At 40.8% G+C, this 23,693-nt stretch overlaps 1 protein-coding gene across 9 annotated transcripts in view; it reads left to right on the top strand.

The window, feature by feature from the left end:
- The window catches only part of DLC1 (DLC1 Rho GTPase activating protein), a 456,370-nt gene extending 433,020 nt beyond the window's left edge, over nt 1-23,350 (top strand). For 6 of the 9 annotated variants that reach the window (XM_077144218.1, XM_077144217.1, XM_077144220.1 and 3 more), the window contains 12 exons: nt 1,507-1,588; nt 7,231-7,294; nt 8,958-10,378; nt 10,667-10,843; nt 13,437-13,596; nt 13,718-13,916; nt 15,484-15,697; nt 17,140-17,254; nt 17,834-18,052; nt 18,854-19,071; nt 19,870-20,043; nt 20,822-23,350. In XM_077144218.1, coding sequence (XP_077000333.1) covers nt 1,507-1,588; nt 7,231-7,294; nt 8,958-10,378; nt 10,667-10,843; nt 13,437-13,596; nt 13,718-13,916; nt 15,484-15,697; nt 17,140-17,254; nt 17,834-18,052; nt 18,854-19,071; nt 19,870-20,043; nt 20,822-20,942 — 3,164 coding nt within the window. In that variant the 3' untranslated portion in view covers nt 20,943-23,350. The other 3 variants (XM_077144223.1, XM_077144219.1, XM_077144226.1) reach the window with 3 other exon arrangements.
- Nucleotides 23,351-23,693: the final 343 nt, after the last annotated feature.

Genomic DNA, 23,693 nt, shown 5'->3' with positions numbered 1-23,693 from the left:
TTTGTTAAATCCTGTCTTTTCTGTTAATAACTCTACCTTCTCCTTTGATCTTTCTCCCAGTCTTTAGGGGTATTTGTGCTATGCCCATTCTAACTTCATGTTGGAGAGAATTGTCGATAATATGGGATGGGGAGTGGAACTGGTTGATGTTCTGGAGAGCCTGGCCCTCTGGGTTTCAGGATTTATCTGGCCTAGGGACCCATCTGGAGGTTTATGGAAAGTAAACTCAGTGCATGGAACCTTTGTAGAATCTCAGCTAGAACCCTCCATGATCTTTAGTGTTGTCAGGAATGGCTTTGGTTGGGGTTTGGCAAACCATGATAACAAGAGATGTCCAGCTGAAGCTTGCATAAGAGTAGCCTCCAGAGTAGCCTCTCGACTCTATTTGAACTCTCTCGGCCACTGATACCTTATTTTGTTACAGGTCTTTTCCCCCTCTTGGTCTGGAAGGCATTGTGGATCGCAGTGTGCCAGTTACCGTGATATTGTATAAACATTCTTTTGGGAAGGACAGTTATTTAGCCTAATAGCTGGAACTCCAAAAATGGTGATAACTTGCCTTTATCTAGTGGCGATTTCAAAGCTGTTGTAAATTTCCAGTGTCCTGCCGTAGGTCTTTCTCCTCTCTGCTTTTCTTGAACTTATCTGCAAAGTATCTTTTTAAGCAGTGGAGAGAAGGGAATTCTTCCATGGAGTTGACGATTTTTGCCCTTTCTGCTTTTGAATTCTGATATAACTCAGTATTATAGAGTAATAAATTTTTCTGCAGATTAAGAGATTTGGGATTCTATTGTTCTACAGTGACTTTATAGCTAGCCCTTTGTTTTAGAATACATTTGTATTAAGTGCTGTTTGTTTTGAAATAGGATATCTTGAGCTCCCCTTAACTCTTGATGCCCTGCAAATGCTTTAGATTCAGTTTACTACCTTTTGCCATTGTTCTCTTGACCTTCCTTGGCCTAGTTTTTCCATAACTTCTTTCCTGATCACAGGTGAGCAAAGACATTTTTTTAAAAAGTCATATTAAAAGGACTATCATTCTGGTATTCACTCTGTTTTCAATTATAATGTACAGTGGGGGGTTATTGCCTGCCCTTTTGTTTAAAGATGGAAGTGTTTTGAACCATTTATCTCTGATAAGAAGCTGTATTCGAATCTCGACCACTTTTTTCTTTTTCTTTCTTTGTTTTTCTCTGATCTCAGCCATTTATTCATTCAGTGGTGTGCTGTTAAGTTTTATATATATATATATATTTATCTTTTATTGACAAATCTTCATACACATACAGTCAGTTCATACATGGTATACAATCAATTCTGACTACTTATAAATCATATACTTCTTTAGCACACAGAAACTGAATGTCTTACATTTTATTCTCCCATAGCATTGATAGGGAATGCACATAGTAGCTGTTCCATAAATTACTTGAAGTTTATTGTTGTTGTTTTTTTCCTGCTGAAGTGAGCTATAGGCTCAACAAATGTATTTTTATCTTTCTTTAGATCTCCTGTTTCCCATTGATATTACCTTGGTGAAGAGAGAGCATGATTTTCTAGACAGAGATGCCATTGAGGCTTTATGCAGGTAAATGGAAATGTTTTGATTATTTTGTTGTTTGTTTTTAAAGAAAATAATGACTTGTCACTGAAGGTGTTTTGGTTTTGCTTTAGTTCTAACTAATTATGTTAGATCTTTGATTAGCAAATGGATTTAGTGATTTGATTCATTAGAAATCATAAACCATTTAATTTAAAAACCCAATAAAATCTTATTTAGTATTGCCAGTAAAATAGCACCCATACTGTCCGAGGAATACTCAAATAGTACTTTTCCATACGCAACACCATGTTGAGATTGCTCAAAAACACTTCAGATGATTTGGAAACTTAGTACAGATTTTTTTAAAGGCAGAAATTGACCACACAGCCCAAACCAGATATCATAAAGCTACAGTCAAAACTGCTGTTATATTGAATGGAAATAATATCTTCAGAATAATAAATAAGGGGCATGGGTTGTGTCAGGGTGTTCCTGGAAAACTTCAGTTTCCCCAGGTACAGAAAAGTAATAATAGGATTAAATAAGGCCATAAAACATCTCAGCACAATCCTTAACATACAGTAGACAGGCAGTAAAACACTGTTAAATGTTGAATAAAATCGTCAGAAATACTTTTTCTTTGTGCTCTTGGATCTTCAGACTGAGGAGCAGCTTTCAGGTTTTAGTGAAGCAGAAATTATAAAACATGGAGCAGATAATACTGGGACACTAGTAAACCTTTCAAAATCTTCCTGACATTTTTATTCATTTTGAGTTACTCATCCTTTGTGATTGTTCTCAAAACATTAGCAATAAAAGCTAAATTCTGTAAAAAAAATTATATACTGACAAAATTCACATATTGATATGATTGCAGAATTAGAATAAAGTTTCTTTTAATTTCAACTTGAAGAAACAGCATTAAGGCAAAATGAAACTCAGTATTTTTTTCCTCCCCTTTGTAGGCAAAGAAAGTCATGATAGCTTTGTGAAAGTACTATTTTTTCTTTTATATAATACAGTGTTGTTTGAGGCAGCTAACTTAAGCAGTGTTTTTGGGAAGAGGTAGGATATTTAGAATGGTGTATGAAATGGACTAATTCATGTGGTTCAAGAAAGGAAAAAAAAACCCCACCGTATTAACCACAGAAACACTGCCACTTTTCAAGTCTGTTCAAATGACTGCTTACAACTGCAAGAGAGCTAATTTCAAGTTGTGCATTGTAGTGTAATATAGCTGTGTCATCTGGAACAGAGAAATGTCCCTCGTGCAGCTGGACGGAGAGAAGTCAGCATCTAGAGCAGGAAGTACCGCGGATATTTTATTTTTACATGGGCAGGCACCCGGAATTGAACCCTGGTCCTCTGGCATGGCAGGCAAGCATTCTTGCCTGCTGAGCCACCGTGGCCCTACCATGGACATTTTTTAAATGCTTGAATGCTTAGCTGTGGAGCCGTGTAACTTTATTTTCAGTTCATTGCTAGTGATAAGCCATATGAATGAGCTCACTCGTAAGTAGGAAATATTTAAGCATTACATCAGATCATCCATTTCACATATTTTGAGCCACTTAGTGAGTGCACCCTTTAAAGAGCAGCAACAACGGAGAAATTCCTGGGTCAAAGAAATATTACTGCAGCATTTTAGTCCAAAGGGTCTTGGTTAAATTCTTGAATACATTATTTTTAGAATATCCGTTTGATATTTAAGTTTCCCATTTCTGAAGAGGAGAGCACCCTAGACTTTGCGAGATTGACCTATCAGTAGAGGCTTGTGTATACTTTGGTACATTGGCTGTGATTTACCATTGGTAAATACCTTTAGTACAAATACCTTTTGTACGTTGGCTCTGAGTACCATTCAAAAAACCCGCTCCTTTGAAGAACAGAAATCTGTGCTCCTGTGTCTTGAGCCTTAGGAATTAGAATGATTTTTATTTGTCGAGTCTTTCTCGGAAAATTTGTTCATTTCTGTGAAGGATCTTGAGCTATAACCTGACTCTGCAGCATATTCTGGTTGGACTTCACTTTATACCTAGAGTGGCATCTTACTGGCTAGTAGTGAGAAGGAAATGCAGTTGTAGATTTGCAGTAAAAGCGCTTTAAAAATTAGTAGGCGCGGGATACAGACTGTGCAACAGGACTAGATACAAAAACTCAAAAATGGACAGCACAATAATACCTAATTGTAAAGTAATCATGTTAAAACACTGAATGAAGCTGCATCTGAGCTATAAAAAAAAAAAAAAATTAGTAGGCGCAAATCTGAAGTACTTCTGAGTATGTAGAGAAAGGCTCCTGGTACATTTTCTTTGTAAAAAAGAAATTCTTCAGAATTCACAGTAGCAGTCCTCAGCTTGTTTGTAATGGAAAACCCAACATCTGTGTGTTCACATAAATATACTTTTCTTGGGAAATGATTCCCCTTTGGAGAAGCCAAAAAAACTATTCAGAAGAAAAGATGAGTGCCATATAGTGTATTTCAAGCACCATCTTTTGAAGTGCACTACAAATGCTAAGCTGTCAGCAAGTTAGTTGGGATCCTTGTTTTTCTGATTATGTGAAATTCACCTCTTTAAACTAAACCAACATATTCTATACATCTTCTCGGCCCATGGAAGTAAACAGCCAGCAAATAATGAAGCTGTAGTCTTGTTTGAAATCTTGGCCTTATGATTTGTGAAGTTCTGCCCCAACTGACAGATTTTGGGGAGACTTCCATCTCTTGCTTTGTTGGAATATTTAGAACAGTTGATGCACCGTATGGCATGCCATATGGTATGTGGTTGATAGGCACACAGATGACACCATATAAATGATAACAAGCTCAGCTTAAAAGTTTCTCAGAATAATTCTTAAATAGTTTCTCCCCCCACCACATCCCCTTTTCTTGAACAATATTTTACACGCAGATATTACATGTGTTCCCACAGACACACTAGCATTCTGTTTAGTAAAAGATCTGTTATAAACATTAATAAACTGTAATATTTGTTCATCTTACAGTAAACCCGTTTGGTCAAAGATCTGTTAGGAGTTGACCTCTTAACTTTGTCTACTTAGGGCAGAAGACTTGCTTTTTTTTGAGAATGTTAGTCATACTGAAATTTGGCAATGACCAAACATCACGATTATGAGACTACTAGGTCTGGGGGATGAATTTAATGCTAAACTGGCATTCTTAGACACACACACACTTGTAAGAAGTTTTTGTATTCTTTTCCTTGGAAAGATTGGCTTTTGTCCTGGCAGTCTTGCCAGCTTTGCTGCATAATCTAACGGTGATGATCTTGAGTTCTACCCAGTAATTAGTACTGGAAGAGAGAGTCTCTTGTCTTGAACCCTGTGGATAGACAATATTGTAAACTGTGCTCTACTTTTCTTTCTCTCTTTTCTCTTACTGCTTTTCCCATTTTTTTTTTTCCATTTTGAATAAGAAGAGGCTCAGATCTCCGGCTGCTGTGCATTGTTCTCCAGGTGCTTGCAGCTCCAGGCTGCACATCTCCTGAGCCTTTGGTAGCCCCCTGCCCCCCACCATGTGCTCCCTCATCCAGGTCACCCACAGATAAGACTGACACATTAGGCATCCTCAGAGTGGAGAGAATGAGCAAGGCCTGTGGAACGATGTATTATGAGACCAGTGTGTCAGCCATTCAAAAGATGCTCCTATCTATTACCATTTCCAATATTTATTTTTAAAAACTAGGACAGAACTTGATATTTTTAAGTGGACGTTGGCAAGCTCTGTGGCCTCTCAAAGCCCCATTTCTTCATCTATAAAAAGGAAAGGAAATGGTAAAATCTGTACTGTAGGGTTGTTGGGAAGGATGAAGGCGAAATAGTCTGGTGCCTGACCCAGAGAGACCACCCAATCCGGTCTACCTGGTACTATTATTTGATGTTGGCACTGGCTCCTCTGAGCCACTTGTAGGCATTCTTTAGAGGTTCTAGGGACAGATGATTCCCAAAGAAACCTCAAGAACTTGTGAGCTTCAAATTGTAATGTCATTAACTTGGTGCTACCAAAATACAAAGATAATGTTGTTCTTTGTAAAACTGGCCTATTTGGGTCTTTTTCGTTTGAGTTACCCCTGCCCCTACTCCCATAGGCTACCGTAGCTAGTACGTTTGGTTAAAAACACAACTTGACCATTAAAGACCAAATGAAGTCAAGTGGGTATTAGATTACAGGTTTGATTAATGAAACCCAGACCTAAGTCTAACTATAATGATTCCAGATTCTTTACATCTTGAAAACATTTGAGAACTACCACACTGTGGGTATAAGTCATTTAAGTAATTGTTGCCCACAGAGAAGGACATTGTATCCACTCATTTTTAAGTTCTGTCAACTTTTAACTTATTTTCTCTCTCCCTCCCCGTCAACAGAGAAGATTTTTCTGAACATATCTTTGTTATCTTTGTTTATTCTACAAACAGGCTTCCACATAATCTTTGAAATCAAAGGCAGTCTTATCAGGCAGGGGAAAATATTTTCTATTCTGATGCATCACAGTTGTTAGACAAGTTGCAAGGACAGGATCAGGAAGATAAAGCTTCGAAGAGAGGCTGCATGGTCACTTTGAATTTGTGTGAATTAAGATAAATGCTTTTATTCTTTGAAAATATAAGGATTGCAATTTTAAGAAAAATCTGAAAATGAGTGTGGAGAGCCATGACACAAAGACAGCAAATGGACATGCTTAAGGTCGATTTGAAGAAGATTAGGTGATGTTAATCTGGAAAATGTTAGGGAGAATTGGGGCTGAAGAGCTGCCATTCACATTTTTAACATACCATTTATTCCAGCATATTTGAAGGGTTTCTTTTTTCAGCTATTCCATTATTTACCAGGAAGGTTCTGTTTTTTGTCTTTTTTTTTTTTAAGTATTTCCTTTTCAATGAAACTGAATTATTTCCCTAATTTTAAATTAACACAATTTGACAAGGGTAAAAAAGTATTAAAAGTTAAAATATGGCTCCTGTTCCAAAGAAGAATCTGGTCGGATATGCTCATTTGAAAGTCTGTTTTGATCCTTGAACCTGTGATACACACATTATTAAAATAATCATTTGTGCTATTGCTATGATTATACCAAAAACTATCTTTTCTTATATAGGAACTTGTAAAACCAATTGGGTGTTAAAGAGGGCTCAGATTTCTTGCTGTAATTCTTGAGAATTTTCTTGTAAAAATTCAGTGAGAATTTTTAGGGGGGGCTTAGGAGGCTGTCTAAGCTTATTATTTGTTGGAGATAATTGAAAAAAAATTTTTCATTTGAATTCCAGTTTGAGTTAGAATGTACTATTTATTTTGCCAACGACTCTAGTTGGTTCCTTGCAGCTTTTCTTGTCTTTATGGAAAGAAATATCATTGGCTCGCATTTCTTGGCACAGAAATAATTATTTCGTGTAGTACTACCTAAAGGCTTAGCATAGGGGTTGTTAGATTCTCTTCTCACTGAGAGTTGTTTGTCCCATGAAGAATAAAAGGCACTGTCTGACAGTACCATCTTTGCCATTTACTATAAAATAAATTTAAATAAAAAGCAAATCAGAGTTCTGAGTTACAGATGTGTATTGGTTCAAAGAAACTCATTACGTATATCGACTGTTTGAAAAAATATATATTTATCCACTCATCAGTCACTTCTTATCTTGGCTAATATTATTTCTTTGCTCCATAGGCGTCTAAATACTTTAAACAAATGTGCGGTGATGAAGTTAGAAATTAGTCCTCACCGGAAGAGAGTGAGTATAAAAAATGCATAATAGGATGGGAGGAAATCAGACGAACCCAAACCAGGACTATATGTTTTTCAAATAAGATTTATTTGTCAAAGTGTTTATTTCCTTGTTCTAAAACATCTACATTTTAATGTTACTAAAACATCTACATTTTACTGTTAATAGTCAGAATTATCCAAAGGATGATATCTAATCCGACATTAGATAGGTGAAACCAGTATTTGGAGTCAGCCCAATTAAATTGTGTTTTACCACTCTTTTTTATCTGAAATATCATCTGTTATTTTGCATAAGAAACTCAGTGTTTAGCCTATATTAAAGGGTTAAGGTTTAGTGAATCCCAGTGGATTTTGCACTGCTCTTTATTGAAAATCAAGATAAAGTTTTTTGGGGAACTGTTCTGTCTTCCTATATGGCAGTATCTACTGTGTTTCAAAGCTGTATAAATGAGACCAAAGGCTGGTTTGTGGAATATTGAAGAATAATAGGAGATTTGGAGGGAGGGAAGGAATGGGGAGGAAAAGAATTGGGGAAGGTGGGGTGGCACAATAATTGGATGCTCTTTTCTTCTGTATATAAAATGTGAGGACCTTTTATGAGCTCTCAGGAGGAAAGGGTGTAGTACTGGGAGTGAGTGTCACAAATTAGAGTAAACAGAAATAACTTTGGTCAAAGAACATATTTCTGACTGCTCAGAATACAAATTTTAATTATCCTGGAGTCCCTGACCTGCCAGAAGTTGCCTTCTTGGGGACTTAAGCCTTTTAAGCAAGCGAGCTGGAACCTCAGCACCCACTGAGCTATGTAGATGTGTACACAGGTCACTTTTTAATGCTCTCTACTCATTGTCCTATGAAAGTGGGTCACATGCTATTTTCCACACTGGTGGAAAATATATGTATCATACTGAATTGTGTGTCTAAGATGCGGTGGTTTGTGTTGCAGCATAACCCAGAGTCCTGCACATAAATCAGGCCCAGTTAGCAAAGATTTTACTTCGTGTTTACAAGTACTGTATGCTGTCCAGATCCAGTCTTTGCGAAGCCTTGTTAAATTGCCTATAGCATGTCTGAGGTTGAAACTTCACAGGGCCGTTGTGGCATTAGCTCTAGGGCCTTTTTGCTAGGGAAGGGGAAGAAAAAGAACAGGTAAGAAGCCGGTAAGTGTTGAACTAAAGAGACGGGCTCCCTATAGAAGGTCTTGCAGTTTTTAGTGGGAGACTAGAGATTTAAGTTACTGCCCTTCATAGTGTTTGGAAACTGCCTTTTTATTGCAGAAGGGAATATAAACACGTACTATCAACAGCAGATCTGGAGGGAGTCCAGAGGGAGTTCTACCTGTCACTGACTGCAATTTGAAATATTTTGCATGCCTGGAATTTCCACCAATCTCAGGGCTTTCCTCTGTGAGCAACCTAAAAGCAGTCTGTGGATCCCAGATCCGTAAAAGAACTTTTAATTTAGCTTGCAACGATTGACAGGCTTTTTTCTATTAAAATTCTTTACGTATGTTTTTACTAATTAAAAGAATAAATAAATGATAATAAGACACTTGACACTGGCTGTGTGTTTTGAGCAGTCTCCTGGCCATCTGGCCCTTAGCACATGTCCTCTTCCCTGCTGTCTGCTGATCCCAGTATAAGAGTGGCTGCATTCTGTCTCTGCAGAGCGAGGATTCGGATGAGGATGAGCCTTGTGCAATAAGTGGCAAGTGGACTTTCCAGAGGGATAGCAAGAGGTGGTCCCGGCTTGAAGAGTTTGATGTGTTTTCTCCAAAGCAGGACCCAGTTCCCGGGTCCCCGGATGACTCCCACCTGCAGAATGCTACAAGCCACGAAAGCATGCTAACAGACCTCAGCGAGCGCCAGGAGGTGTCCTCTGTCCGCAGCCTCAGCAGCACCAGCAGCCTCCCCAGCCAGGTCCCCCACAGCGGGGGAGCTGCCACACCCCGGACTAACTCCGTCATTAGCTGCTCCTCTAGCCACTTAGTCGGCAATGATGACTCTTTCTGCAGCCTGCCCTCCCCCAAGGAACTGTCCAGCTTCAGCTTTAGCATGAAGGGCCACGAGAAAAACGCCAAGTCCAAGACCCGCAGTCTGCTGAAAAGAATGGAGAGCTTGAAGCTGAAGGGCTCGCACCACAGCAAGCACAAAGCACCCTCCAAGCTGGGACTGATCATCAGTGGGCCCATTCTGCAAGAGGGCATGGACGAGGAAAAACTAAAGCAGCTGAACTGCGTGGAGATCTCCGCCCTCAACGGCAACCACATCAACGTCCCCATGGTACGAAAGAGGAGCATTTCCAACTCCACGCAGACCAGCAGTAGCAGCAGCCAGTCTGACACCAGCAGCGCTGTCAGCACTCCGAGCCCTGTCACCCGGACCCGGAGTCTCAGTGCCTGCAGTAAGCGGGTCGGCATGTATCTCGAGGGCTTCGATCCTTTCAATCAGTCCACGTTCAGCAATGTCATGGAACAGAACTTTAAAAACTGTGAAAGCTACCCGGAGGACATGGTGTTCTACATCCCAGAAGATCACAAACCTGGCACTTTCCCCAAGGCCCTCTCCAATGGCAGTTTCTCTCCCTCAGGGAATAACGCCTCTGTGAACTGGAGAACCGGGAGCTTCCATGGCCCTGGCCACATCAGCTTAAGGAGAGAAAACAGCAACGACAGCCCCAAAGAGCTTAAGAGACGCAACTCCTCCAGCTCCGTGAGCAGCCGCCTGAGTATCTACGACAATGTGCCAGGCTCTATCCTCTATTCCAGCTCGGGGGACCTGGCCGACCTGGAGAACGAGGACATCTTCCCTGAGCTGGATGACATCCTCTACCACGTGAAAGGGATGCAGAGGATAGTCAACCAGTGGTCAGAGAAGTTTTCAGATGAGGGAGACTCTGACTCGGCCCTGGACTCTGTCTCCCCTTGCCCGTCCTCTCCAAAACAGATACATCTCGAGGTGGACAACGATCGAACCACACCCAGTGACCTCGACAGCACAGGCAATTCACTGAATGAACCTGAAGAGCCCTCAGACATCCCCGAAAGAAGGGATTCTGGGGTTGGGGCTTCCCTGACAAGGTCCAATAGGTAAAGAGCTTTTCCTCGCTTGCCAGGTTAGGGAAGGGTGGGATCAGAAAGGGACTGTTCTGCTTGCTTTGTAGGAGTAAATGGGATTAAGTGTGGCATTCCTAGCCATCCAAGTTCCTAAGGAAAGTGTCAGCTCAGGAACTGCTAACACTCAAGAAGAATGGAGGAGAAGTTGAGTCCACTCAGATCTGAAAATTAAGAGGCCTGCTGGCAGCCCATTGCTGATTTTACATCTACCTGCTAAAATGCCTTTGCCCTCACTCCTCTTCCCCTGCTTTTCTCTCCCAGGCACAGGCTGAGATGGCACAGTTTTCAGAGTTCTCATCGGCCAAGCTTAAACTCTGTATCACTGCAGATTAACTGCCAGTCTGTGGCCCAGATGAACCTGCTGCAGAAGTACGCGCTCTTAAAGTTAACGGCCCTCCTGGAAAAATACACACCTTCTAACAAGCACGGTTTTAGCTGGTAAGAGTTTAATCTGCTCAGTGTGTTGTGAACAAAAATAAAGTTTTTGGTTAGCTCCTTGAGGCTGTCCCAACACTTAGGTGTACATCAGTTCTTTGCTTTATTAATATCTTTGGTGTATCCTTCTAATGCGATCAGTCTCTGCATTCTTGAGACCACATTCGATGTTGTTTAAACCTGTATAGCTTTAGGGAATCACCTGCAGGCCTGGTTAGTTGAGTTTTCAGCTCTCTTGCGTGTCAGCTTGCCAGTTGATAGGGTGAAAATGCACTTTTCTGGGACAGCTATAGGTGCCTCTTTCCCAGGGGAGAAATAGCCCATTCTAGGTAGATCTGTACACAGCATCAGATCATATTTATGGAAGCAAGGAAAGAATGATGTTGCTTAGATTATAAGATACTTTAGAAATGCTGATGGACCCAGCACTGGACCTCAGAACCTGTTTGTGTATATTGTTTTTGTTTTTGTTTTTGTTTTGGGGGGGTGAAGTGCATGTGGTCCTGGAATCAAACCTGGGTCTCCTACATGACAGGCAAGAATTCTACCACGGAACTATCCTTGCACCTCCCTGTGTGTGTTTTTGTGAATCATTTTTAATATGAGTATTTCCAGCACCTCCGTAAAGTCTTCTGTGTACTAAAGAGTCCGGGTTATGTTTTTTTTTCCAGCAAAGAGTTTCAAAACTGAAATTCATTACTCTAAAATTTTACAGACAAAAATTATTTATAAATAAAGATGAGATTTATTGAGTGAATTGTTCATAATTACTTTTGGTAGTCACAACACGGCCCTGAGTGTGTGTCATGTGAGCTGTAGATCATTGGGCTGGATGGGTCACGGATATGACCTAAATCTGTGCAGGTCTTAATTTTTTTTTAATATCGGTGTAAAAGGGAGAAATCTCTCTGGATTAACATATCAGTGCATTTTGCCTTGTCAGCTGTGAATCTGAGTTTTTATTGTACAATTGTATAATGATAGCTTTTTATAAAAACAGAGCAATCTGTCTCATTAGTAATTCTGTGGCCAACCATCGTTGCTTTCAAGATTAGGCAAAGCAGCATAACTGTTCTCCAGCTCCTCCTTTCCTCAGGACTGTGTAGTGAGTTTAACTTCAGCATCAAAGCACCTCCTGTTCAAAGGCTGTTATTATGTGAGCCTTGCTAAATACAGAAGTTGTTTGTTCTGAATGACAGAAATAAGTATTGAACGGTTTATCCCCACATGCTTCAGATTCTCAGTGGAGATCGTAATGTGTTCTTTCTACATTCCGCTGCTGGGCTTTTCTCCCCTCACAAAGCGAGTATTATGCACCCTTATAGCTATGACACCATATACTTAACTGTATGGAAATACAAATTTGGCTCTGCTCTTTAGTTTTACCTTTCCCAGAGCTATAAACAGTACCGTGTTGTGGCTATCGGTAAGCGTGTAAAAGTCGGAGTGGTCTGTCTCCTGCCTGCAGTCTTCCTTGGCGCTTTGGAGTAATATTTCCTTGCTGGCTATTTAAAACTGCATGTTTTAGATTCTCATTTTGGAGGGCTCCCCGCCTCCCTCTCCTGCTTCCCACCAAACCCTCAAGAATCTAAACGTCCATAGTATTTCTCAAGCTCTGGGTCAGTTTTTCCAATGAGTCAAAACCGAATAAAAGCTGCACATTGTGGAATCTATGGTGTAGAGAGAAATTCTACACGAAGTTCTTTTCCGGTGTGGCCTTGCCCTTTCTTGTCCCATTCAGAGAGGTCATTTGGAGAGCTGACATTTCTGCTTGACAACCTTAAATGCATGACATGGGTTTCCTGCTGTGGCATAGACTGCTGGGGGTGGACCCTGGGTTTAGGACCACAGGGAACCTGGGGCAGACTGACAATACCGTCGTTGTTCTCTTTTGCATCTTCCCTTAGAAGCCTAAAGATGTTACACACTCTCTGGGGTCAGCAACAAGAGAGTTTATTTTGACTTCGTATGGTATGGCGTGGCCCCACTGTTGAGTTTTGGAATTTGGCTCTCATGGTAGACCAACATCATGTATCTGCTGTTTTCTCATCCGGCGTGACTGGATCCTTTTTAGCCTAAATGCCCGGGATCTCATCAAGAACTTAAAAAATGATTTTTGCCCATTTTTACAGGACAAATGGGAATTTGTTTTTCAGACCCTGCCATCACGAGCCCAATATTGGGGTTTTGCATGTTGTTTATTGCTTCTATTCTCTCTTTTCCCACCATTCTGTAAGGAAACACATCAGCTTCCTTAAGGATATAAGCCCCAGTGCTCGGGGTTAACAGTGTAAAGAGAATCCCCCAACTGAGGTGAGATGACGTTAAGTCCCACAGGCCCACCTCTCTAGAATTGTCTGCCGTGGCCAAAATGTGTTTTAGTCCAGGACAGTAGCCACTAATCACAGATGACTGATGAGAGCTTGTAATGGGCCTCGTGCAATCGAGGGACTGAGTTCGTCATATTATTTAACTTAAATTTTAAGAGCCGCCATGACAGATCAGTTAGCACAGATCTAGAGCCCACGGGTTTAATATAGTCAGACAAGTGAACGTTCCATCCGCCCCCCCCCCCCCCCCCGTGTTCTTTAAACAGGGCTGTGCCCAAGTTCATGAAAAGGATCAAGGTTCCAGATTACAAGGACCGGAGCGTGTTTGGGGTCCCTCTGACTGTCAACGTGCAACGCACGGGGCAGCCGCTGCCCCAGAGCATCCAGCAGGCCATGCGCTACCTCCGCAACCATTGTTTGGATCAGGTGAGAGAACCTGCCCACCCAGGGGTGCCCTTCAGTCGGGGGAGAGCATACACGTGCCTCGTTTTCTTGTGAAAGTGCCGCTTTCATCCTGACACTAAGTGTTTTTTTTTTTCCCGACAAGGTTGGACTTTTCAGGAAATCGGGTGTCAAATCCCGGATTCAGGCTCTGCGCCAGATGAATGAAAGTGCCGGGGACTGTGTCAGCTACGAGGGACAGTCTGCTTATGACGTGGCAGACATGCTGAAGCAGTATTTTCGAGATCTTCCCGAGCCACTCATGACAAACAAACTCTCGGAAACCTTCCTGCAGATATACCAGTGTACGTGTTCTTTGATCTTACCATCATTGGCCTTTGCCGAAAGCTGGGTCCAACAGATTGTTCTCTCTTGCTTGGATGTCATTCTCTTGAGCCCCAGTAGTGACTTCTTGGAAACTTGAGTCATCAGTTTCTCTTGCTTGGGGCCTCCATGCTTGTGGAACGGGTCTCTGGATACTTACTGAGTGATAGGAAAATAAATTTCCCCTGTCAGTCTCTGATTACGACAGCACATGTACCTGTTTTGCAGCCTCATCCGGGATCTAGTTCTTTCTTTATTGTCTAGAACAGAGATATCTAAGATGGTTTGAAAGAGCAGGTACTACCACAATCTCTATCTCAGAATTGTCTATAGCCACTTTATTTGCTTCACATCTCTCTACCAGGCCTGCTGTATTTAAGCTTTCACAGGTGTCTTTGTATTTTATCTTGGCTGTAAAATGAATAAAATAATCTTTTATTCTGCTATTCATCTCAGCTTCTCCCAGAAATACTTGGGGAAACAATACCCATGCCCTTCTCACTTTTAAGTAAAGCTTGAAGCAAGCAGTTGTCCAAATTAATGAGCACAATCAGGATCACAGCTTTTATAGCCTTATGTTTTTCTTGGCTCAGGGTAGTGCTGCTCCAGCAGTGGGATTTGACGGCCGGTTTTGAGTGCTCAGATTGTCTTTAGAACTAGCTCACTGGACTTGATTTTATGAGAAATGGAGCTGGTCTGGATTATTTCATTCTTTGTTTCATCCTTTCATATTTTATGAAAACACAAGTCACATTTTCCCCACCGAGGTATTTGTTGTGTATTGTAACCATGGAGCTGTTTAATCAGTTTGTCCTATGGAGTTGCGTTTGACTGAGTTGATTTTTCCATCACATGCTTTTTTAAGACTCTCTTAGTAAAGGACACCTGAAAGTTAACCCCCATTTTCTCTCCCTATTTTACGGATGTATTTCTCAAGCATATGTTTTCACAGTAGCCTCTCAGTATGCTTTCTCAACCTTAAAATATTGGTTAAATGTCTCTGTTGTTTAAATTGAGTATTTTAGTGACCCAGTTTTGCTCCCTTTTAAAAGTGAGCCTCTCAGTTAAAATTATGAAACTCCCCAGAGATACTGAACATTGGGTAGTAAGAGACCTCAGTTCTTGTCCTCTGGTACAGTTCTTGCATAAGACTTTTCACTGAAACTAAGCAAAGTTAGAAGTTTATAATGTTTCCAGCAATTGAGAATGGTAAACTGGAGATGATTAAAAAGCGCTGAAAAGAGAACCATCCTGTAAACTAAAAGAACAGGCATTAGTCTTGGATTTGAGCTCTGAGGTGGATTGAGGAGTCTCTTGGCATTGTGGGTGTTTAAAAAATCTTAACCTCCTCTGCAGGCAGGAAATACTTGAGGGTGGTGATACTGGTGGCAATCCATAATTTCTTCCGTATTAACCTCTAGTGCACTTTCTGCAAGTACTCGTTCGGTTTGGCTGGGGGATTCGAAGCTGCTATTTGCTTTGGGATGTTTCCTTGCAATGTACATGGAAAATTACCGAGCTGATGGGGGAAATGCTCGTATTGTGCAGATGTGCCCAAGGACCAGCGTCTCCAGGCAATCAAGGCCGCCATTATGCTCCTGCCTGACGAGAACCGGGAGGTGCTACAGACGCTTCTTTATTTCCTGAGCGATGTCACAGCAGCGGTAAAAGAAAACCAGATGACTCCGACCAACCTAGCTGTCTGCTTAGCGCCTTCCCTCTTCCACCTCAACACCCTGAAGAGAGAGAATTCTTCTCCAAGGTACGGAAGTAAACGAGGTGCGCACGCCAGGGGATGCCCTGCTCCCCTGACCAAGGCGGTCCACGTTACCTTTTGGGGTTGTCGCTTTGTTTTTCTTGAGTTCTTACCTGAAGAGGCACGAGGGAATTAGACCACCCTCATTTCCCAGCTGACACACCTGTTCCTGTTGCACACCTCACCCTCCTTTCTTCTCAGCCCGGGGGTGGGGGCGGAGCTATCCACGCACAACCAGGTAGAGAGAGAGATTTGGATTTGCACCTGAGGATGACATGTGTTTATTCTGACGCTCTCTGAGGCAGGTCTGATAATGCCCTCGTACTTTCTGCCTGCAGAGTCATGCGAATTTACTGTCCTAACAAACTGGAATGGCCGTAAGTTCACTGTTTTATAATAAGGCCACAGCATGGCCAGTACAGCTGTGCTTCCAGAACTGAGGGTACATGTCAGTGTCTAGGGGATGGGAGGTGGCCATGGAAAAGGTAAAGGAATCTGAAAAACAACGAAGGCTGGTACTTAGTGAGCACTTGTCCCAGCACAGGGCAACCCGGCCCTGCTACAGTCCCTATTTAATCCTCACAACTGCAGGATGCAAAGATGGAAAATACTGGAAAAAACTGTTGGAAATTCTTCTGCATATGAAGAAAATGAAGCTTAGGGCAAGGTTAGTTAAGTAAGTTCCTTGCCCTTGTGGGATAGGGAGAAATGGCTGGCAGGGTCCATTTGAGCCCCTTCCTATTAACTCTTTCATGTAAACACCTTATCCTGAAGTCTAAACTTGACCCCCACATACTTAGTCCATCCAGCTGATCTTATTCATCAGCCCCAAAGGAACTTGCAAAATCATTCTTGGCTAGAGCCTGAGGTCTAGTGGGGCCAGGTGAAGTCAGCTTCGCTTCTAAAAACCATACCAGTGCTTAAGTATCCTTTTTCTAACAGGTTCTAATAGTTTACTGGCACATTCCAACTTTAATGGGATAGAGAACTGGGGATGAATGGAAGAGATCAGATAAGATTAAAAAAAAAACTGGAAACAATAAGTTTATCCCTCACCTTTGGGGGGAGATTCTGTTTATTTAAACAGAGAAGAATAGTGGCACTATTTACCCCAACTTGCAGTGACTTCCACCCACATATCCCGCCAGAAGCTGCCTTTCTTCCCTCCGCACACTCAGAGCCTACAAGATGCCCTATTTAAAATAGAAACCTGGGTCATGTTTTGAAAGACCTGGATTTCATTGAAAAGAGTCTCTTTAATATATTTCGTGTCTTACGTATAAAAAAGAAGTCGGAGAAACCCTGGTGACCAAAGTCAAGTCCTCTTGAACTGCTTACCCCAGCATCTAGGCTGCAGTGAAATGTTTTTTCTCTCTCCTTTGGGTTGCCTGGATTTAAAAGATATGGATATTTGACTCTTTCCATCCCCTTATTCCTCCTCTACCTAGGGTGATGCAAAGAAAACAAAGTTTGGGAAAACCCGATCAGAAAGATTTAAATGAAAACCTAGCTGCTACTCAAGGGCTGGCCCACATGATCGCCGAATGCAAGAAGCTTTTCCAGGTAAGGAGCTGGGAAGGTTGGCTCCTTTGTTAAGAGGACAGTGTGAATAGGGACAGAATCTTAGGCTCGTTACTTGTTCACGTCTTACGAAAAGATCTTTTTGGCAGCTGAGGATTATATATTTTGAAGTGGAAACATGTATCTCGATATACATCACAGTGTAAAAACTAATTAGAATTATACATGAAATGAAATTGCCTGTCTCCATTCTCCTTTACTGCAAAAACAACAAATTATCTAAAACTAAAATTCTGGTATCCAAGAAACCTGCCTTGATCCCTATAAGCCCTATTTCAGTCATGACCTCTCATTGCCAGTTTGCAGAGCACGTTTAATTCCTTATGCTAGAATAACTCCTTCAAATACCTTTACAGAGTGATCTGATTGTATCTTCACAATACCATATGAAGTCAGTAGGGACACACACAAGCCTTTGTGTCCCTTGTGTAACAGTACTCTCCCTTGGTTTTGTTAGGGATTATGCTGCCTGCACTGCCTTCTTAAGGTTCCAGCCCATTCATGTGCATTGAGAATATTACAGGTGGGCTGACTTTTTTTTTTTCCTCCTGTTCTTCACAGGTACCTGAGGAAATGAGCCGATGTCGAAATTCCTATACCGAACAAGAGCTGAAGCCCCTCACTCTGGAAGCATTGGGGCGCCTGAGTCATGACGAGTCGGCCAGCTATCACCACTTCCTCCAGGACTGTGTGGACGGCCTGTTTAAAGAGGTTAAAGAGAAGTTTAAAGGCTGGGTCAACTACTCCACTTCTGAACAGGCAGAGCTGTCCTATAAGAAGGTAAGTCCCTCGCCCTGTTGTCAGCTGCTTGGGTTCCGGTGGTTAGAACGTGGGCTTGTCAGAGTCAATACCCTTTGCCAATAATGCTGTCCGGGGAGCTGACACAAGATCCTTCCTTACAGCGCGAGCTGGCCAGACGATTTAGATTCCCCAAGGAAGACAGAAGCCGGTCAGATGAAGACGAACTTCAGCTAACACTAAATGGAAGATTTCAAACTATTTCTCATGAAATCCTTTGTTTCCTCAGAATCATACCAGAATTTCCTGAAATTTTTCACTGGGGTATTGCACTTGAGGGCTTTTTATGACATGCTTAAATTTTCCCATAATTTGGTCAGAATCCTCCTTGCCCACTTCCCCGTTTTCAGTCACTCTTGGCCTTTTAGCGAATAGGTAGCGCTTGGCGGCAGGTGTGGACATGGAAAACCCCGTGATGGCGCCTTGTGTGGCTTAGGATGATAAGTCCTTAGAAAGTATTTGTTGATACTCTGTCCACTACCTCGAAAGTAAATAAAGTTGAGAGCAGTGTGGATGACTGTGTAATAAATGATATCACTTTTTTACGTTGACCCTGACATGGATCTCAGAGAGACAGTTGGAGAGCCCTTTTTGCTTAGGTAACACCAGCTGTTTTGTTTCTATTCGAGACTCCTCTTGAAATACTCAGGGACAGCAGCCTATTAAGGCCACAAATAATTACTGACCTCTAAACATATGTTCATGTGTCCAGCTGACAATGAACCTTCAAAGTTTAGGTGGTTATGAATGGTCTTACCAATGAAAAATGCCTCCTTTTCCCAGGTGAGTGAAGGCCCTCCTCTAAGGCTTTGGAAGTCAACGATCGAGGTCCCTGCGATGCCTGAGGATGTCTTAAAACGTCTCCTTAAAGAGCAGCACCTCTGGGATGTGGACTTGTTGGATTCAAAAGTCATTGAAATTCTGGACAGCCAAACCGAAATTTACCAGTATGTCCAAAACAGTATGGCACCCCATCCTGCCCGGGATTATGTTGTTTTGAGGTAAGAGCTTCCAAATTGGTTATTGAACAAGGATGACCAAATATCAGAACCGAGCCTATATGTAACTAAATCTCACTAAATGGTAAAAGTATTCAAAGCAGAATATAAACCTCCAGAAAAGGGTGGATCCCTTCCAAGTAAGGGGAAATGCAAGGTTATTCCTACAGTGCCTCCATCTCTGGAAATGGTTTGAACTCTTAGAACCGACCTCAGAAAGAGAGACACATTCAAATGAATAAGCTCATTGGTAGCAGATTTTTGCCCCTTTTAGGAAAGATTTTCTTGTTAGAAACAGCTTATAGTCATTTGGATCCCCGTCTAGCAGTGAATAAGCCAGGAAATAACATTTGGGTCCCAAGTGAGATGTGGTGAGGACTGATTTATATATAATTCATGAATTCTCTGGAGACATCACTGCAAGAGGAATTCCAGAAATCTTTGAGGAAATGTAACATCAGCATAAATGCAGAGCTTTTCAAGCAAGGCAGTGCTGGTTTGGATGTCTGAGTGCCTGATACATTTATTAAATATAAAAATTGTTGGTTGGTCACACTTCCTATCAGTTCTCTTTCAATGCAGTGACGGTCTGAGCATTGGAAGTGGCTCTGCAAGCGGCTCTGCGCAGAGTTACATACACATTTAAGGCCCTCGAGCAGCAGTTCAGAAAGGTGCCATTTTCCCAGGGTCACACTGCATGGCCTCAAGGCCTGGCCCCTTACCTGCTTCCTCTGCTAGTCAGGCCACATGTTAAACTTCCAGGAAATCCCATTTTGTTCCTCTCTGGTTTTATCTCTATAGAACTTGGAGAACTAATTTACCCAAGGGAGCATGCGCCCTTTTACTCACCTCCGTGGATCACGACCGGGCACCTGTAGTAGGTGTGAGGGTTAACATACTCCTGTCGAGGTATCTCATTGAACCCTGCGGGTCAGGAAAGTCCAAACTCACCTACATGTGCAGAGCTGATTTAAGGTATGTTCTAATGCTGATTTTGTGACATGGGCGTGAGGGTTGTGAAGAAAATTCAGAGTGGCTTTAATTAAAACAAGTCCATCATCGAATCTTGGTTGCTTCATGAAGACTGGTGTTTATAAAGCAATATCTTAGTATTTCTTGCTCTTTTGGGTACCACTTCTAACTTCAACCCTATAGAAAATGTGGTGGTAAAGAACTCCAGGTATGGTGATTCAGCTATGAATTTAAATTTTTATGCATTTGAACTAGCGAGGTGTTTCTCATTTTAAACTCTAAGGTGTTTGAATGATGTGATACATACGCTTTTTTTAATTAGTTAGGCCTCTACCTGCTGCCGTATAGTAATGTGAATACATATTCATATCAGAAAATTAGTGAAATGTAGCAAGTGGTACAGACAAAGAAATGAAGTGCTGCAAACTCTTTTTCCAAAGTGCTATCATGCTAAATAAATTTTCACTTGAAACCTTCGCATCTCAGTACTTCTTCAAATCCATATGCTCTCTCATACATGATATATGACATGAGTTGTTATATATGCCAAAGCTTTCCCTGAACAGTTTCACTCTATATCTGTACCTATTTTGTTGCTTCTTAAGAAACCTCTGGCCCCAAATGTCTAATGGATGTGCCGGGAGATTGCTTTGAAATAATAAGAGTTGTCTTTACTTACACATTTTGCTGCTCAGGAAATAGACAGGTATTCAGAATTCCCTTCAGCTTATTTCAGCACTTTGCAACCGAATAATTCAGCTGCTTATTTCTTTCTCTACAGAGGCCACATGCCAGAGTGGTATACAAAATCTTTTGGACATTTGTGTGCAGCTGAGGTTGTAAAGATCCGAGACTCTTTCAGCAATCAGAACACTGAGACCAAAGACAACAGATCCAGGTGATGACTGAAGCAAAACAACCGCATCCATCACCCGGGTGTTTGTTTCTAGAACACTTGCCAGTTCTTAGACAAGTGGGTCTGTTTCTGAAACAAAGGAAACTACAAGTTGGACTGTAGGAATTAAGAGTAGAGATTTGATACATTTTTAAAGCTGCTTCCTGTTTGTTTAAGGTCTACATTATAGGCCTTGACTGGAATGTATAAGACTGTGCAAAAAAAAAAAAAAGTATTTGTATTCTTATTTGAATTGCTTCTGAGAAGCAAAAGTCTAAATACGTTATGAAAGATAATGAAGATACTTCATTCTCTCGTGGTATTGGTATATGTGTACCTATGTCATTTTATTTGCAGTGTGTTGAGGGACTGGCGTATCCACTGGAAGAGTTGGTACTCTTTGACATGTTTTCTCACTGAGACGAGCAAGGAGAGGTTTGCACAGAGGAATGTGTGAGTGTGTGTTGTTGCTGGTTGAATGGCATAGATGTGTAAGGTGGGATGCAGTGTCTGGCACACTGAGACATTCACAAGAAGGATACTGATGCGTCAGGTTCGGTTTAACCTGGAATATTTGACTGCCCCGTGCATGGCTTCATCCAGAAAGGGGACCCAGCACCCCTGTTCACTCACTGTGTTTTTTTCTTCGTCTTCTTTTTGTCCTTCCCCTGAGTTATTAGGTATATTTCTTCTCCATCAAGCTCTTCTTTATTTTAAAAGTGTTGGTAGTAGATTTGCTCTGAAATCCCATTTCAAAAGCAGCATGTTTTTATTTTTATTTTTTTGTATTTTCTTTGCAAATGCAGCTTGTTTTTACACCTGATTGGGGAAAAACGACATTGCTATTACCAGTGTAGACTCCCCTCATTGACTCCAAAGCACATTTTATTTTAAGTTGAGGTGTGAAAACTGAACACTCTAACATTTGCTCCCAAATCAAACATCAGAGCTTTTTTACCTGTTAGACTTGTTTTCATTTTCATGTTTATAACAGAAACTTTAAACAGAGGAAAGTGTATCACCAAGGGAAAATCCCTGTAAATTTAACCCAACAACAGTTCTTTTTCTTTTTCTTTTTTTTTTTAATTTAACAACATCATTTCTGAAAATTGCCTATCTTTATTAATTGGGTTTACCCTGGGTTTTTTACTTATTTTTTCCTACATTTCTTTTCCTTTTCTTTTATTGATGCCCATGGAAAATATTTTAGTGCTAATGGAAAATAGTAATCAGCGCAGTATTTTGGAAGGGTGGTCTTTATACAGGTTTTACTGTAATGGTAAAGATTGCTTCAAGAGGCAGTATTAATGAATTTATTTTGTATGGATCAAAAGTGAATAACGTATGAATGAGAGTTGTAAGAAGGATTTTTATTTTGTTATAACATAATTTACCATTGTCAGTGTTATTTCAGAGGTTCTTTGAAGAATTTGGGGAAGGGGAGCAGGTTAGAGTTTTAAAATTTGAGTATTTTGGTTATCAGTGTTCCTCGTGAAGATATGCTTGTATATTCAATTTTAATTGCTTTCAGATTTGTAAGATTATATGTTGTATAGATCATTCTGTTAAATGTGTACACATGCCCACTGTGCTTTCAAACATAGCTAAAGCATGATAAAGATTATTATTTAAAATATACTTGTATTTATACCTCAGATATATTCTTTTGGGTTTTGTACCTCAAGGCTTTTTTTTTCCTATTGTAAATACACTTTACGTGAATACAGTCTAAGTGGGAAAAAAAGTAAAAGGAAGAGGTTTATAACTAGCTCTATATCTGTACAGACTATAATCAGTAAGTGCACTATTAAATGTTTAAAATAAGGGAAAAGTCTGGCCTGCTTTCCTTTGTAATGTATCTCACTCCCACCCTTAAAACCATAAATACCAAAGCATATCATTCTAGCATCAACTGAAATAAAAATATAGATTTGCTGAAGGAAAATTTGGACTGCAAATCATTACAAGGCCAAACTGCAAGTGAGCCACTCACTAACAAACAGGAAACCCTGGTGAAGGTTCAGGAAGCATGGAGACTCTAAACAAAGGTCCGGTTAGGAAATGATGCTGAGAAAGCTACAAGAATAAGCAACAGCCACAGAAAGATGCTCATAAGCAAAACCAAGGTCACCTAATTCTATAAAAAGGCCTCTTTCCCACTGTTTGGCTTTCCTGTTGAAGGGATTCCTTGCATATTTAACAACAGAAATGTTCAAAGGATGTGAACATTTTAAAGAATTCTGCTTAAGTCACTGAAAGCAATATTGCCGCAACTTCTTTGTGTGTGACTGTTTGCCTAGATTGTAAGCTCTCTGAGGGCAGGGCTTATCTGCATACCTATATAATCTCTTACAGCAGCTTTTCAGTGTTTTATACCTATAGGCACCTAATAAATTTATTATGTACTAAACTGAATGATTGAGTTAGCTTTTATTTGAAAGGAAAGAACCTGGGAAACCGTCTGTCTTCAGCCCTTACCTCATCATGAGTTTGCAGAGATTGGAACTTGTTAAAACCTAATGGAACCTTAAACTTGAAGCTGACAAAGGTGAAACAACAGATTACTCTGGATACTGATTCTAAGTTAAAGAGTTCTTTGTGATGGGAATTTTAACCTAATTTCATACATTATGATGTTAATCTTACAAGAGATTTTATGTTTTGAAACACACACAAACCCCATAGGCATTTTTATTTGACTTTTTCTCAGAGCTGTTGTAAATAAAGATCGAATTGTTTTAGACTTGAAAAGCCAGTT

This window comes from Tamandua tetradactyla, chromosome 26, assembly GCF_023851605.1.
Source record: "Tamandua tetradactyla isolate mTamTet1 chromosome 26, mTamTet1.pri, whole genome shotgun sequence".
Classification (NCBI taxonomy): Eukaryota; Metazoa; Chordata; class Mammalia; order Pilosa; family Myrmecophagidae; genus Tamandua; species Tamandua tetradactyla.
The sequence above is the reverse complement of the archived record's forward strand: the minus strand, read 5'-3'. Positions and strand labels throughout refer to the sequence as shown.